Here is a 16,020-nt window from a genome sequence, read left to right as displayed (position 1 = left end):
ATTCATTAACATTTGAACATGCAATATATTGCATGGTGTCTTTCTAATTGATTCCTAAAACTGACATATACATTTGCTGGACTCAGCCAGTTTAACCTACTGTAGCAGTAATCGGAAGTCTAGTCAAAGACCTCCAGTGTCTGGCAATGCCTTAAATGTGTGGAGAGTTTATTTACTTGAAAACAAGGAGGAAGTTCTCGTTAGTCTACTTATCACTTGTGGCTTCATTTGAAAATGGAACAACTGCTTTAAGGACATTCTAATATAGAACAAAAGTTTCTCTTTTCCTCTTTCTGTCTTACAGTGATTGCAAAGACTGTGTCAGTGGAATGGAAAATCTGTTAATTAATAAAATCCTACACCCCACTGAAAAGTTAACCAAAAAAGTGACTAAATGATGATTTACAGCTGGTGATAGAAGAGCCAGTGTCCTTCTGAATTAAGCATAGGCTTCATGTCATTAAATCTCAAAGTTGAAAAAGAGGAAAGCTTTTAGGTAGAAAGTTAGATATCTGAAAAGCTATACTCACAAATTACCCATACTAAGATTCAATCTTTTCTTTGAAAAGTTTTGCTCCTTCAGTAATTTTATATATTAACTAAGGCTGTAATGTCTAACATTGTTGATTTTGGGACTGTGACTGCCTTAAAGATAAATGAACACAAAAAGGTTTGGTTTGGATGTTTACAACTTAAATACCTAATATAACGGAATTTATCTGTGGTCTTCATAGGTGCACAGGCCTTAGAAGGAGGGCTCACTGGCAAATTAAGTTTGTTTTGTCATGGCATCCAGAATCTGCAATAGGATTTTGTAGTTACCGATCTGGCCGTGGGGAAGAAAGAGAGTTCAGATAAATGAGCATCTACGTCCCATGCTCCATTGCTCTCTGTTCTCAACACATCTGTTCCCCTCTTAGGGTTCCAGAGCCTGCTAGAGTTTGAATCTTGCACTCTAGTCGAGTATTTCTCCTGCACAGAACTCTAAGCATTTACAAGTGATCAGCAAATAGATTTGTCTTAAAAATCTAACAGTATGAACAATGCCTATACATAAAAGTAGACATCAAGGATTTCATATCTCTTCTTTGGTTCAGCCTATTTGCATAGGGTAGTTTGTTATCACATTTTGGCTTCAGCATTTGGTTCTATCTGCTCAGGAAAGAGAGGCTGAAGGCCAAGTAATATTGCAATAGCAGAATTTCTTGCATCTTCAATTAACATTAAAGCAGAAAAATACTTAGGTCAAGATTCCTTTAAGCAGGATGATGGAACACAGATGATTAAACAACTCTTCATACCTTAGAAGAAAACTTGTTATAAAAAACAACAGCAAATGGTAAATGATTTGTGCTTGCTTGTCCCACAGACAACCATTGTCAGTTTCATATTGTCAGTTCCTAAATGTTTTTATTCATATTAACCCATTTATTCACTTATATGACAAGACAATTGAACATATCATCATTGGTCAGTACTGCGTAATCATTTTTTTATTGCAACTAGAAAACTGTTTAAAGCAATTTTCAGATGTAACCACGTCTGTATTCAAATTTTTCTGACCTGTGAAATTAATAATTATCTAATCCGAAGTGAAAACTTCTTTCTTCATGGTGTCATTGCTAAGGCCTGCATCACATATAAAGTTGCCATCAAGTTTCCTCCTTCTTGCTTCATTAGTGCTGACACCCTGATGTGACTCTAACCACAGTTTGGTTAAGCAAAGCTCCCAAATGAACGGAGTATTTCATAAAGTGGCCTGTCAGGAACTGAGATGACACAATTAGCATGGCTGGAAAAAGCACAGCCTTCAGCCACTCCATCTTAGTCTGGCAAAAACTGAGCTCCTCATCCTCTGCCTAGCATTCCTCATTCCTCCCCTCTTCTCTGTTACCCTTGACAACTCCACGTCCTTGCTCTGCTACAGGCTCTGAATTCATCTGTGACTCCTCTCTATCTCTTTTGCCCGTAATAGACCTCTGTCTCTACAACATCTTCATAATCTGTCCATTTCTCTACATTTTCTTTGCTTAAACCCTTATCCAGCTTTCATCTTATCTCAGCTACATTGCTTCCAAAGTCATCTAGCTTTTCTTCTGCTCTGTCCATGTTCAGCCTCTCTTCATAGTCTCTCCCCTTGCCTTCAAGTCCCTAACCCACTTAGCTCCTATCTAGCTCTCTGTTGTTGCCTCTCTACACTCCCACTTTGTCCCATTGTTTCTGACCAAGCTGCATACTACTGTCGCCTGAGGGCCCACAAATCCCTATATTTAACACGGCCTTCCTGATTGTCCACAATAATTCTGTCCTCTACTCTTTCAGTTCTTTCACACCTCTTCCAGGAAGCGTTTAAATTCTTGTTCCCTCTTCCCTTCCCAGAAGTGCAAACAAAACAAAGAAGTGAACAAACAAATCATACACTACTTTGCTATTCATTCGCTTTCTTCTGTTACATCATCTCCCCAATTCTTCATCATTACATTACCCACTGAGATTGTGAAAGCTTCTGGGCAGAGACCTTGTCTCCTCATTTCTCTGTATACACCTATCACACTTTTGGTACAATATAAATAAAATAGTAATAATAATAAATTATTTACATTTCAATCTATATAGTTTAGGATTTGAAGAATAATAACAGATATTATAATGCCATTATATTCCATATACATTTATTTAGTTCTAACACAGTTATTTCTCATGCCCCCATTACTTTATCGTTGAATAGAATCATCATTTTCTTACAGACCATGTATGCAACCAGCCCATATTCTGATCCTGTTGTGTCAATGGATCTCGATCCCCAGCCAATTACAGATGAAGAAGAAGGCTTGATTTGGGTAGTAGGACCAGTTCTCGCAGTGGTGTTTATCATCTGTATTGTTATAGCTATACTTCTTTATAAAAGGTAAGTTTACCAAATAGTTCTTTTTAAACTAAGGTGACTTCTAGATATTTAGATCATTTTAAGACAACATAGGATCAGATAAAATGTTGTTGTGCCATACTCTACATATTAGATGTCATTCTATGGATTCTTGCTTTATTTTTTTAAGAAATTTTATTTAGTTTCTATAGAACTGAAAAGATACTTTGAGTTTTCCCTATAGTTATAGTGATTTGGTGTCACTCTTTTGCTGATGACACTGTATTACCATTTGTGGTATTAAAAATGTTTTTGTATTTTACATATATATGTACATTAGTGTATGTGTACACATATATCCGTATAATCATTTCACTTTCTTTACTTACCTATTTAATATTGCAATGGTAATACGTTATGGGTTACATTCAATCCTGATGTGAACAGACACAATTCTCATCTCCCTAAAAGTAACTGGAGTTGTGCCTCCTGAAATCAGGCCTCAGTTTGGCCATGTATGTATATGTTTTCCTGTACACCAGGATTAACAATGTAACCAGTAATCATTTACTACTAACACTGGAATCTGATCATAAACTTGAGGAGTCATTTGCTGATTCTTTTTTCATCCTGTATGTTACATCATGCTGCACAAGACACAGATCTAGGTTTTGCCATTATATGAGGGTCAATTCTCCACTGCCTTATACCTTGTTCAGTCATTTATACCTGTGCAAAGTACAGGCAAAGTCTGTGTACAGTACTATCATTTAAGCTTCTTAGCTTTTTACACCTACTTTGCACAAATGTCAATGTGGAACAATGTGGAAGATGGAGGAGAGGAAGACCCAAGGTGGTCAGAAGCCCAGATTCAAAGTTTTTTTCTTTACCCAAAACAGTTTTGAAAGTATATCGGTAATGTACAATTGTTCGTGACTGAGCCATCGTTAAGCCTCTAATATTTCTGCCTAAAACTACCCATGAAAATCTGAGGAAGCAGTAAACATGTGGGGATGTATTTTTTTTAAATACTCCACATTTAATGAAATTATTTTCTGCAAAGCAATAGGATTGTAATTGTACCTATTTCTGATGAAAAAAATCTTGACAACGAATAAAAAAATCTTCATAAGTCTCAAACTACCTGGATTTTCCCCCCAAATGTCTGCAGTCTGAAGCAGCTGAAGATGAATGCAGAGGCCTTCAGGTTTCTGAAAGAGAAATACTCTGTTCAGCGTAAAGAACAGTCCTGAGGCAACCTCTGTTTTGGAATCCAAACAGACATATATTTATAAAGATGACCATTCGGATCATAATCATATAGCAGCACAGAAGTCATTCTGTTTCTTGCAGATGTTATGCCTCTTGAAAGTTTCTGTTAGTACCTACCTTGTGAGCCCCTCCTTCTGACTATCAGTCATTACAAAAACTGGTAATTGGAAACAGGCTGGAAGTGAAATACTCAATTCATGTCACTACTTCGGTTATCTCAAATACAATATCTCCAAAGCTATTCGAACAAAACAAACCCCACCAAAATATAAGGCAGATCCAATATTCACCCTGGGAATATTGATTACACCCATAATTATGTCCTTCACAGTGTGTTTCCAAAAAGCTGTAGAGGTACACCACATGAGCACATAAAAATTTCTTGGTCAAGAGTGAAGGGAGTCCCATATGCAAAATATAGAAGGCATGTTGTGCATTTTTTATTTACTAGTAGCACTAGTTTGGGTGTTTGGGATGTTTGGGTGGATTCCCATCTGTATTTTTTAAAGTTCAAGGGATTGTCTACATATAATTATGTACCAGTTTAACAAAATTAATATGAGAAATTGCCACATTTAAATTGGTGCAACTCCCTATTGTGGATGCAGCTGTATCAACATATAAGTGTTTATCTCAGCTTGTTTCTGTGAATATGCACGCTAAACTGATGCAAGCCAGGTTTAAACTGATGTAAGAGTGCCCCCGGACAAAATTGCACCAGTTTAGCAAAATCAGTATAAAATCATACCTTTAGTCATATTGGTTCAATTGGGTCCCAATTAGGGGGAAAAAAGTGTGACCAAAGGGGGCTTAATGGACACAAAATGCTCACATCCCTTGCTTCACTGAAGGGGACTGGAACCATTTTTTTTTTTTTTTTTTTTGGCATGAGTAGCTGCCCAGCTCACCAGAGACAAAGTTAGGTAGGTTATCCCAAACAAATGCCAGTCAAACTCCTTTATGTCACACCAACATATATTCTCAGCATTTTCCACAGTTTCCCCCAAAAAACATTTTAGCAATGTGTTAAGAGTTTTAAAGCATTTTTATTGGAGTTTTGTTCCATATCCCTTTGCTTCTGAAAACAGGCTGTCTGGCTTTGTAGCCCTGGGCCAAATTCAGAGGTGAATAAGGATTGTGTAAGTTACACTTAAAACCATTTACGGACAGATAAAGTAATGTAAACTGTGTTTGAGCTAGATCAAGAGGTAAATTCAATTAGGATATGGCATTTGTGTGGCTATATTGGATATATTAAAAAAAATGGAATACATGTATGGGTATGCGTCTACAAAGTGCTTTGAAACCTATTGAAAACATGGAATAATTTATAAGTACTTTGATAAACAAAAAAGAGCCCAGAGACTTTGGTGTCTGCAAGGAAGAACATATAAGATATCATTTAGTAGTTGGGATTTTAAGGAACTTTCAGAAAAAAAACACAGGTAATGTCTGAGCTAACCCTGGAACAGGAGTAGAACTGTGTCAGAAGTCTGAAATAGTGAATATTACTCAGTAAAAAAGTAGCAAACCAAAAATTGTTATGGCAAAAAGAGAAGCAGTATTGGGGAAAAAATGTGGGGGTATAAACACCATGTCTGTTGCAGGAAAGGAGCCAAGGAGATATCTTAAACAGGGGTGAGTCTTGCCTCTTTTCCAGGATTTTTGATCAGAGACAGCTTTATGAACAGACTTGGACTGCTAATTTCAAGATTACTGTTATTAAATTTTAATATGATGTAGGGACAGTGGTGAGTGATTTGTAAAAAAACTTATTAAAGAGATGAGCCCTAGCCCTCTGTTGGAGGAGGCCTAGGTAGTGTAGATAAGTGACCTGGGTCAATACAAAGCTTTTACTACCTACAAAGGCAAGGAGTATGTGTCTGATACCTTTGTTATTTGTGAGGCTGTTGCAAATAGCTTTCCAGATTGAACCAAAGCCACTGAGATGGGCCTCATACAACATAAAGAGGAATGGGACAGTGTTTGTCTTAAGTGGCGGGCTGAAAGGATGTGAGGCTGAGAGATGCCAAATCTGAGAGATTTTAGGCTTTCTTACGCAGCCGTCAGAGTACAGGCCAAATGTCATTCAAGCTAAAATCAAGAGGATTAGTACTTCTAAAAATGAATGGGAAAACTATTGGACAGCACCCTCTGTCACCGAACGTAGTTGCACTCTGAGATCCTACATGATTATGTCTGCACTACGAAATTAGGTTGAATTTATAGAAGTCAATTTTTTAGGAAGCAATTTTATATAGTTGATTGTGTGTCCCCCCATTAAGCACATTAAGTCTGCGGAGTGCATCCACAGTACCGTGGCTAGCATCGACTTTTGGACAGTTGCACTGTGGGTAGCTATCCCACAGTTCCCGCAGTCTCTGCTGCCCATTGGAATTCTGGGTTAAGCTCCCAATGCCTGATGGGTACATATCATCAGTCACCCCTCCCTCCGTGAAAGCAATGGCAGACAATCGTTTCACGCCTTTTTTCCATCCAGATGCCATACTGCTTTCAGCAGACAGTGCAGTAGGACTGCTAACCATCATCATCGAACTACCACTTCCGCTGCAACTCTGCTCTCCTGCTCTTGTCTCGATAGCGAATTTCTCCATGTTGGCTGTCATGGGCTCCTGCTTCCTCTGCAACTCTGCTCTCCTGCTCTCATGAATCCACCTCACAGGTCCTCTCTTCATTCTCTGTAAATATCTATTCTTGTGGCATCTGTTGTCAGCCACCGCTTCCGCTGCGACTCTGCTCTCCTGCAGACGCCATACCACGGCAATCATGGAGTGCGCTCAGATCACCACAGCAGTTGTGAGCATTGTAAACACCTCGTGCATTATCTTGCCGTACGTTCAGAACCAGAACCTGCAAAAGCAGGCAAGGAGGCGACGGCAGCAAAGTGACGAGAGTGATGAGGACATGGACACAGACTTCTCTAAAGTATGGGCCCCAGCAATTTGGCCATCCTGGTGGCAGTGCCGTGGAACGCTGATTATGGGCCCAGGAAACAAGCACAGACTGGTGGGACTGCACAGTGTTGCAGGTCTGGGACGATTCCCAATGGCTGCGAAACTTTCGCATGTGAAAGGGCGCTTTCATGGAACTTTGTGACTTGCTTTCTCCTGCCCTGAAATGCCAGAATACCAAGATGAGAGCAGCCCTCACAGTTCACAAGCGAGTGGCGATAGTCCTGTGGAAGCTTGCAATGCCAGACAGCTACCGGTCAGTCGGTAATTAATTTGGAGTGGGCAAATCTACTGTGGGGGCTGCTGTGATCCAATTAGCCAACGCAATCACTGAGCTGCTGCTATCCAGGGTAGTGACTCTGGGAAATGTGCAGGTCATAGTGGATGGTTTTGCTGCAGTGGGTTTCCCTAACTGTGGTGGGGCGATAGATGGAACGCATATCCCTATCTTGGGACCGGACCACCTTGGCAGCCAGTACATAAACCGAAAGGGGTACTTCTAAGTGGTGCTGCAAGCGCTGGTGGATCACAAGGACATTTCACCAACATCAAGGTGGGATGGCCGGGAAAGGTACATGATGCTCGCATCTTCAGGAACTCTGGTCTGTTTGAACAGCTGCAGGAAGGGACTTACTTCCCAGACCAGAAAATAACTGTTGGGGATGTTGAAATGCCTATAGTTATCCTTGGGAACCCAGCCTACCCCTTAATGCCATAGCTCATGAAGCCATACACAGACAGCCTGGACAGTAGTCAGGAGCTGTTCAGCTACAGGCTAAGCAAGTGCAAAATGGTGGTAGAATGTGCATTTGGACATTTAAAAGCGACTGGCGCAGTTTACTGACTCAGTTAGACTTCAGCAAAACCAATATTCCCATTGTTATTACTGCTTGCTTTGTGCTCCACAATATCTGTGAGAGTAAGGGGGAGACGTTTATGGCAGGGTGGGAGGTTGAGACAAATAGCCTGGCCACTGATTACGCACAGCCAGACACCAGGGTGGTCAGAAGAGCACAGCAGGGCACGCTGCGCATCAGAGAAGCTTTGAAAACCAGTTTCATGACTGGCCAGGCTACGGTGTGACAGTTCTGTTTGTTTCTCCTTGACGAAAACCCGCCCCCTTGGTTCACTCTACTTCCCTGTAAGCCAACCAACCTCCCCCCTTTGATCACTGCTTGCTGAGACAATAAAGTCATTGTTGTTTCAGATTCATGCATTCTTTATTAATTTGTCACACAAATAGGGGGATAACTGCCAAGGTAGCCCGGGAGGCGTGTGGGAGGAGGGAAGCACCGGGTAGGGTGGTGGAGGACGGGAGGAGGGAAGGACAAGGCCACACTGCACTTCAAAACTTATTGAATGGCAGCTTTCTGTTGCTTGGGCAGTCCTCTGGGGTGGAGTGGTTGGGTGCCCAGAGCCACCCCGTCCACCCCACTGCGTTCTTGGGCGTCTGGGTGAGGAGGCTATGGAACTTCAGTGCGGGAGGACTGCATTAGCTCAGAGAACATTTCATCGCGAGTGCAGTTTTTTTGCCTTCTTATCCACACTAGCCTCTGGGACGGAGATGATAAGGAGAGCGTTGAAACTTTTGCAGCTGCAGGAGGAAAAAAAGGGAGAGTAGTATTTAAAAAGACACATTGTAGAGAACAATGGGTAGACTCTTTCACGGTGAACCAAGCTGTTAACATTACATAGCACATGTGCTTTCAGTGCAAGGTTGCCGTCGCACCCCCCCCACACACACACAATTCTCTGGGATAATCGCTTCACCCGTCCACCCACCGCATGGCTAACAGAGGGGATGATTTCTTTTCAGCCACAGGCAAACAGCCCAGCCACCTCTGAATGTCCCCTTAATAAAATTCCCCTATTTCAACCATGTATGACCATGAATGGTATCAGTCTCCTGAGGATAACAGAGAGATAAAGAACGGATGTTGCTTGAATGTTGCTTGAGCAAACACTGGGACCATATGCTGCCATGCTTTGTTATGCAATGATTCCAGACTACGTGCTACTGGCCTGGCATGGTAAAGTGTCCTACCATGGAGGATAGAATAAGGCTGCCCTCCCAGAAACCTTTTGCAAAGGCTTTGGAAGTACCTCCAGGAGAGCTTCATTGAGATGCTGTGAATGCATCCCAAGTCTTCAGGGCAAATTAATCATTAAACATGCTTGTTTTTAAACCATGTATTATATTTACAAAGGTACACTCACTAGAGGTGCCTTCTCCGCCTTCAAGGTCCGGGAGCCACCTTGGGTGGGTTGGGAGGGTATTGGCTCCAGGGTGATAAATAGTTCCTGGCTGTCGGGGAGAACGGTTTCATCATCATCATCATCATCTTCCTCATCCCCCAGACTCCCCCCTTGCAGGAGTCCATGTACAGGGTAGGGTAGTGGTAGGGGCACCACCTAGAATTGCATGCAGCTCATCATAGAAGCAGCATGTCTGGGGGTCTGACCCAGAGCAGCCGTTTGCCTCTTTGGATTTTTGATAGACTTACCTGAGCTCCTTAAGTTTCATGCTGCACTGCTGCGGGTCCCTGTTATAGCCTCTGTCCTTCATGCTCTTGGAAATTTTTTCAAATATTTTAGCATTTCGCCTATTGGAACAGAGTTCTGATAGCACGGATTCATCTCCCCATACAGCGATCAGATCAAGTACCTCCCGCTCGGTCCATGCTGGAGCTCTTTGCGATTCTGGGACTGCATGGTCACCTGTTCTGATAAGCTCTGCATGGTCACCTCTGCTGATGACCTCACCACGCTGGCCAAAGAGGAAATGAAATTCAAAAGTTCCCTGTGCTTTTCCTATGTACCTGGCTAGTGCATGTGAGTTGAGAGTGCTGTCCAGAGCGGTCACAGTGGAGCATTCTGGGATAGCTCCCGGAGGCCAGTACCATCGAAATTGCGTCCACACAACCTCAAATTCAACCCGGTGATGTCGATTTCAGCACTAATCCCCTGGTCAGGGGGAGTACAGAAATCTATTTTAAGAGCCCATTAAGTCAACAAAAATGGCTTTGTCGTGTGGATGGGTGCAGGGTTAAATAGATCTAACACTGCTAAATTCAACCTAAACTCATAGTGTAGACCAGGGCTAAAACTGATTGAGGTACTCAGTATAGAAGTAAGAGTTTTTTGTCTTAAATTGGTTGTAAACTCAGCTGAATTATGATGTGATAATAGAAGCAATGGTACTCACTCCACACCCTTAATAAAGGGAGAGAATCATGCTGAGAAAGGTTCCTTAAACGTTCTGAACAGACGTTCCTCTCTTTAGGATTTGGTAGTCTAAGTGAATTAACTGGACAAAACTCTTTTTTCCCCCTTGCTTTTCTTGCTATAGTCTTGCCATCAAGAAAACTGTTTTTTGTTGATTCAGACAAAAGAGAAGCAAGTAATATATACGCAGAGGAAATCAGAACTGTATCCAAAATTACCAAAGAATTCTATATATTTAATTAACATGACAACATGAAGATAAAAATCATACTAGTCTATTTTATTTGGCCTCTGTGTGTGGTTGCATCATCTTAGATTCTCTTATTCACCATTGGCTATATTTTGTGTCCATTAAGCCCCTTTTGGTCACACTTCCCCCCCGCCCCCCCCAGTTGTTAAATTCACTGTTAAATTCAGTGTGAATTTCAGCAATTAATGTAAGGGAATCCAGGGGGAACTAAATTGATCAAACATACATGTATGGGTGGAAGGGGTACATTTTACAACTTTAAACTCTCCTTGCACTCTTTCATAGCCATACCACAGCCCGTCTTGTGCAACAACACAGGGCAGTACAGGAGCATAAGGCATGCCCTTACATCAGTGAGCCAACTACCCACATAAGTGAGGGGGGGAGAGGCGTCCTTCACGCTCCCAATCCTGTGCAGATGGACAGAGAATGGGTAGAGTCTTGGCTTTGCCTCCAGCAATGCACCAAGCAGCATAGCTCTGCCAGAGCACTGGAGGATAAACATTGCATCAGGGTAGGGCTGGTACAAAGTATGTCTCCCTCAGAGCAGAAGGCTAACTGACAGAAGGCTAACTGATGGGCAGACTGCAACTCTGAGAGTCACAGCTTATCACCCAGGGTGTTCTTGGGGCAATGCAACAATGTGCTGCCTCATATGCAGGGCACTTGTTAAAGCTACAAGTTAGCCCTTAAATTCACTTGTAAATTTGGCCTTATGAATTTAATAGCACATGTTTTGGAGGGAGAGGAAAATGTTAATTAATAAATGTTAGAAATCTCTAAAAATTACCCAACATCTTCCAGGGCTAGAAAGAAATTATGTATCCCGCTGAAAGATCAATTTTCTCCGGTGTTAAATTCCTATGTCTGTTTTCTTTGTTTCTGAAAGCTCACGAGATACCTAACTTTAAACCCATCATGGTTGCAAGGCTGGATATTGCTCATCCTGGAACTGGCTTTAATCAGTTTTAATGGGAGGCATTCCATTTTTAGGAGACAGAAAGAAACATTTCTTTGGCGGGTTGATTTTTTGTTTAAATGGCAGCTGTGTGAATCTGCTCAGAGGCTTGGAATGTTAACTTAAATCCTTTTGAACCCAGTGGAGTTTTGCCAGAACAAGTAAGGACTGAATAAAAACTTAGCAAGGAGCTCCAGATTTGAGCCATAGTAACTAACATACTTCTAGGGAAAAAATGGAGGGACTCTAAAAAAGAAAAAAAAAGAAAGAAAGAAAAAGATCTGTGATGTTGCAGGGCACTATAAAGATTTTAGTACCCATTGTAAGTAATAGGGTCATTGCAGCTTCCAAGCAATAAAATCTTTGTAGCTCCCCACATTATCATGATGACACACTATATTTTTGGTATTTGGGAATAGTTTCAATTATGTGACCTGTTGATAGCAACTAATAAAGTCTTTTTCTAGTTCCACCCATTTTTATAGATCATGCTCTATAGATCTAAGATGAGCTATTTCTTTTAAAGCAGAAAAGAGTATTTAATATTTTATTGGAGAAAGATTTAGGATTACCTTACTTGTCAAGAGACCTTTTAAAGATAATTTCTGACATTTTATTGCCTAGTTGCGTAAAACCGGATAAAAATCTTTTGTAAGGTAGGGCAAGTCTTAGTTACTCTATAAGAAAATCTCATCCATTTAGCCTTTTTTTAATGAAAAAAAAATGTGTTACACTAAACTTCCCTGTAACCAGGTTAGATGAAAGTCTTTTCTCGAGCTTGTAAGTAAAATTCAGAAATATATCTAGCATCTGCAACCTCCTGGGATGTAATTGATTGTGGCATCATTTTGTAGATGATGACCAAAAGGGAATGTGATATTAATACAAAAATGCTTTCTTCAGCAGCAAAAGACTCTTTGAACTTAACCTTGTGTCCTCCATTTATTCCATGATTAGAAGGCATTAAATGTTTTGATGAGCTGTCATTTCGTAATTTATGTAAGTTATGTATCCTCATTGTAAAACACCATTTCTTGAATCTCCTGTTGTCATGGTTACTCTTCTTGCCATTGGCCAACTAACATTTAACCTTTTTTCCCTTCTTTGCTGCATTAAAATGGAGCAGTAAACCTGACAGGTGAGAAGTGAGAACAATTGCCCTCCATTTACACCAAAAAAGAAAAAAGAAAAAATACAGACAGTTTATCATGATGATGATTTAAAACAGCATTTCTGTCAGTCTATCTTATCTTGGACAGATACATATAAAATATAAAGACAGCCTGATAGTGCTCTAGATATTTTATAGTGTTTACAACACTGAAAAGACATGAGGCACTTATAGCAGTGTTTTGTCTTTTAACTAAAAAAACCTTTTTTTTTTAATCTTATATTTTCCTCAGTTACAATTTCAGGTGATAGTACAAATCAATTTATGAGAGTTCTTTGGTCAAGTTTAAAATGGTGTTCACGTCTCAAAATGGAGCTTCAGAAGAATTGGGAAATTATGTATTATAATGGGTTAATGCACTTTTAACAACCTGGATGCAATCCTGGCTTACAGTAGGTCACAAGTAAAATAAATCGATGATCTCATCCTAGTCCTTAGAGGGTAGTTCTCGGCATCATAAATCCTTTTGAACCAACACAGTCTGATACAATTAATATTGCATTCTCTGGTCTGGAGAGAGACAAAATTAGAATAACTCTAATTAAAACAAAGTACATCGTTCTACAGTAAGTGCCTCAAACGCTGCAGTTTTAGAGTTACTGTAGCATCTGAGGCTATTTATGTTTACTCTAACATTTGAGGCGATTGTAGGATACTATAGCTCTTTTTAATATAGAAATGGCGGTTGTGCAGGTCAGAGTTGATATGCCCTAGCAAAGCTATATGTAGAAAAATGCAAATTATGTTTGCCTCTAGGCAGTTCTCCTAGTCCTTCACTTTTAAGAGCACCAGATATAAATAAAGATGCTTCTTAACAATTAAAAAAAAATGGAATACACAAATCAAGATTAAAAAACATTAATGGATTTGGTATTAAATTTCGATAAATTTTGTCTATGTAATGAATTAACAGTTCAACCGCCCAAATTTGCAGATTAAAATCAAGTAACTAAATGTCTTGCTGCCCATTTTATATACTCAGTTTCCATTTGCTCTTGCAGATAAAGGTTTTGCATGTTAAAAAAAATAAAAAAAAATCCCATGCCTTTTGAAGCTGGATTGAGGTCCTCTAGGAAATTTAGCCCAGTGACATTTACTTAACTGAATGTTCATGAAAATGTGTTTTACCCCCTTTTTCAATGAAAGTATCTTTTTTTTTAATGAAACTGCATGTCTAAAAATACTAGAAGTGAGGGCCTGGCAGCCATGGAGCTCTTCTGGAAGCATATATTGGGGTGGTTATAGGGTAGAATGTTCTGTGTCTGCCCACTGAAAGCGTTGCATAGCACTTGTTTTAAATTTTGGATGTCACCTAAATGATGCACTGATGGTCACCAAATACTTTATTAAATAAATAAAAGGTGTAGTACTTGTGGAGTTTGAGACCTTTTACATTAATTCCTAGGGCCTCAATTTTGACACCCATGCTTATTGTCCATCAATCCAGGAGTTTAGAATGACACACATCACCCTGGCCTCTGAACTATGCTGACTAGTACCAACTTGTAAATAGACCCATTGATTTCTTGAAGCAAAATGTTCAAGAGTGTTGGTCCCTGTGCAGTTTTTTATTTCATAAAGTTGAAAGAGATTTCATTGGGGCTACTCACTGAGGGAGATACTATTAGTGGATGACATTCTGGCAAAATGTCCATGGACTTCACTTGCACCAGCTTTTCTCCCAGTATGACTAAGGATGGCAGAATCTGACTTTATAATTTTATCTGTGACACCGATCTGTGGTCTGTTTGGTTGAACCTGACAATTTAAGAAGACTGGTTCCTGAACAGTCCTAGACGTCTATTCACATGAACTGTTTCCCGACAAGTTTTACCTTTATTTAGGTCTGTGGGAGTCTAACTGGGGCTCAATCAATTTTGTGGGGCTTGTAGTACATACAGAGCATTTTAATACCCAGACAGCTTGACAAGCAGAAGGACAAATGAGTGGCAAAACAAACCATTTAGGACTCAGGTACCAGATTACAAGGTTTTGGATAAATCACCTTGAAGGGGGCACAACTTTCCAGTGGCAGTGCAGTATATGCTCATGCAGGGAGTTCCAGGCTCTGTGGGTTGGCAGGAGCTAGGATTAATTGGGGTTAATACAGTCAACACCTAGAGAAAGCACATTCCTTTCAAGTGACTCTTTGTTATCAACAAAGTTGTGGGTCCAGAGTGAACAAAGACTCCCCAGGATTGCCACACCTGTTGCCTTTGTGGCTTAGGGGAGTGGCATTGAAGAATGAGGGGTAGACTGAAGGAATCCCTTCTTCGTCCTTCTCAAAACAATTTAAAAAAACTAGTTTCTGTACCCTCACTGAAGGGAGGAGGAGCCATATTGCGGGTTTATCTGGAGTATAAATTCAAGAGTCTTGCATCAAAACTCTGGAATTATTTGATTTTCACAATCTGATCCTGGAAGTCTTCTGCGTATTTAACTTCCACTGAAGTTAACAGAGGTTCCATGCTTCAAGAGCTTGTGGGATTAAGACACAATTTACACAGCACATAAAGGCAACCAGAGGGGAAATTTTGTCTTGCTGAACGAGTTGTGTATCTTCAATATTAAAAAAAAGCAAAAGAAATTGCCCACTGTCATCCACAATAGAGGTAACCACAGTCCATAGCTAAAATTGATAGGATTCCCTCCTACCTTATCACTCTTCTCTTTCCCATCACATCATGTCCTAATCAATGTTACCACTCACTGCTCTGCCTATAATACCTGGACAGAGAAGAAGTGACTTTAAACTGTTTTAAGAGGGAGCAGAGCAGGTTCATACAGGTTTTAGCACCACCACAGCAAAACTTAATCAGGAAAATGGCCCAAGAGTGTGATGTCAAATAAAATGCAGGACACTTGAGAGAAGTGTAGCTGTAATAATTCTTACAGCTACCTCTCCTCTCTTTCTTGAAATTTAACTTTTTGCCACCTTCATCCTCACTTCTTCTCAAAAAAAAAAAATTGAATGAAAATGCAAATCAATAGGTATCCTGGAAGCTAATACAGTTCTCCTTGGCTGGCCTCAGAGAATGGAACTCACAGACACTAGGAGCCCATTCTGACAGGAGACCCATAAGAGCTAGAAAGCACAAAGATGCCACATTTCTGGGACAAAAGGGACCTACAGGGCTTTTTCTGTCTCTTCTTCCCATTGCATTTATGGAGAGCACCAAAATTCCATTGAAAGTCAATGGCAGTTAGGTACCTAACTCCCTTAGGCATTTTTTTGAAAACCCTATGCCTAATTTGATCAGAAGCACCTAAATTGAATATGGGCTCTGTGACCATGGAAAGGATTGG

General features: G+C 40.4%; 1 protein-coding gene across 1 annotated transcript in view; it reads left to right on the top strand.

The window, feature by feature from the left end:
* The window catches only part of PTPRD (protein tyrosine phosphatase receptor type D), a 409,661-nt gene that overhangs the window by 277,865 nt on the left and 115,776 nt on the right, over positions 1 to 16,020 (top strand). The window contains exon 18 of the mRNA XM_077816430.1: positions 2,748 to 2,908. Within this exon, the coding sequence (XP_077672556.1) occupies positions 2,748 to 2,908 (161 nt within the window). The remainder of the gene's footprint in view (positions 1 to 2,747; positions 2,909 to 16,020) is intronic.

This window comes from Eretmochelys imbricata, chromosome 5 (genome assembly GCF_965152235.1).
Source record: "Eretmochelys imbricata isolate rEreImb1 chromosome 5, rEreImb1.hap1, whole genome shotgun sequence".
Lineage (NCBI taxonomy): Eukaryota > Metazoa > Chordata > Testudines > Cheloniidae > Eretmochelys > Eretmochelys imbricata.
The sequence above is the reverse complement of the archived record's forward strand: the minus strand, read 5'-3'. Positions and strand labels throughout refer to the sequence as shown.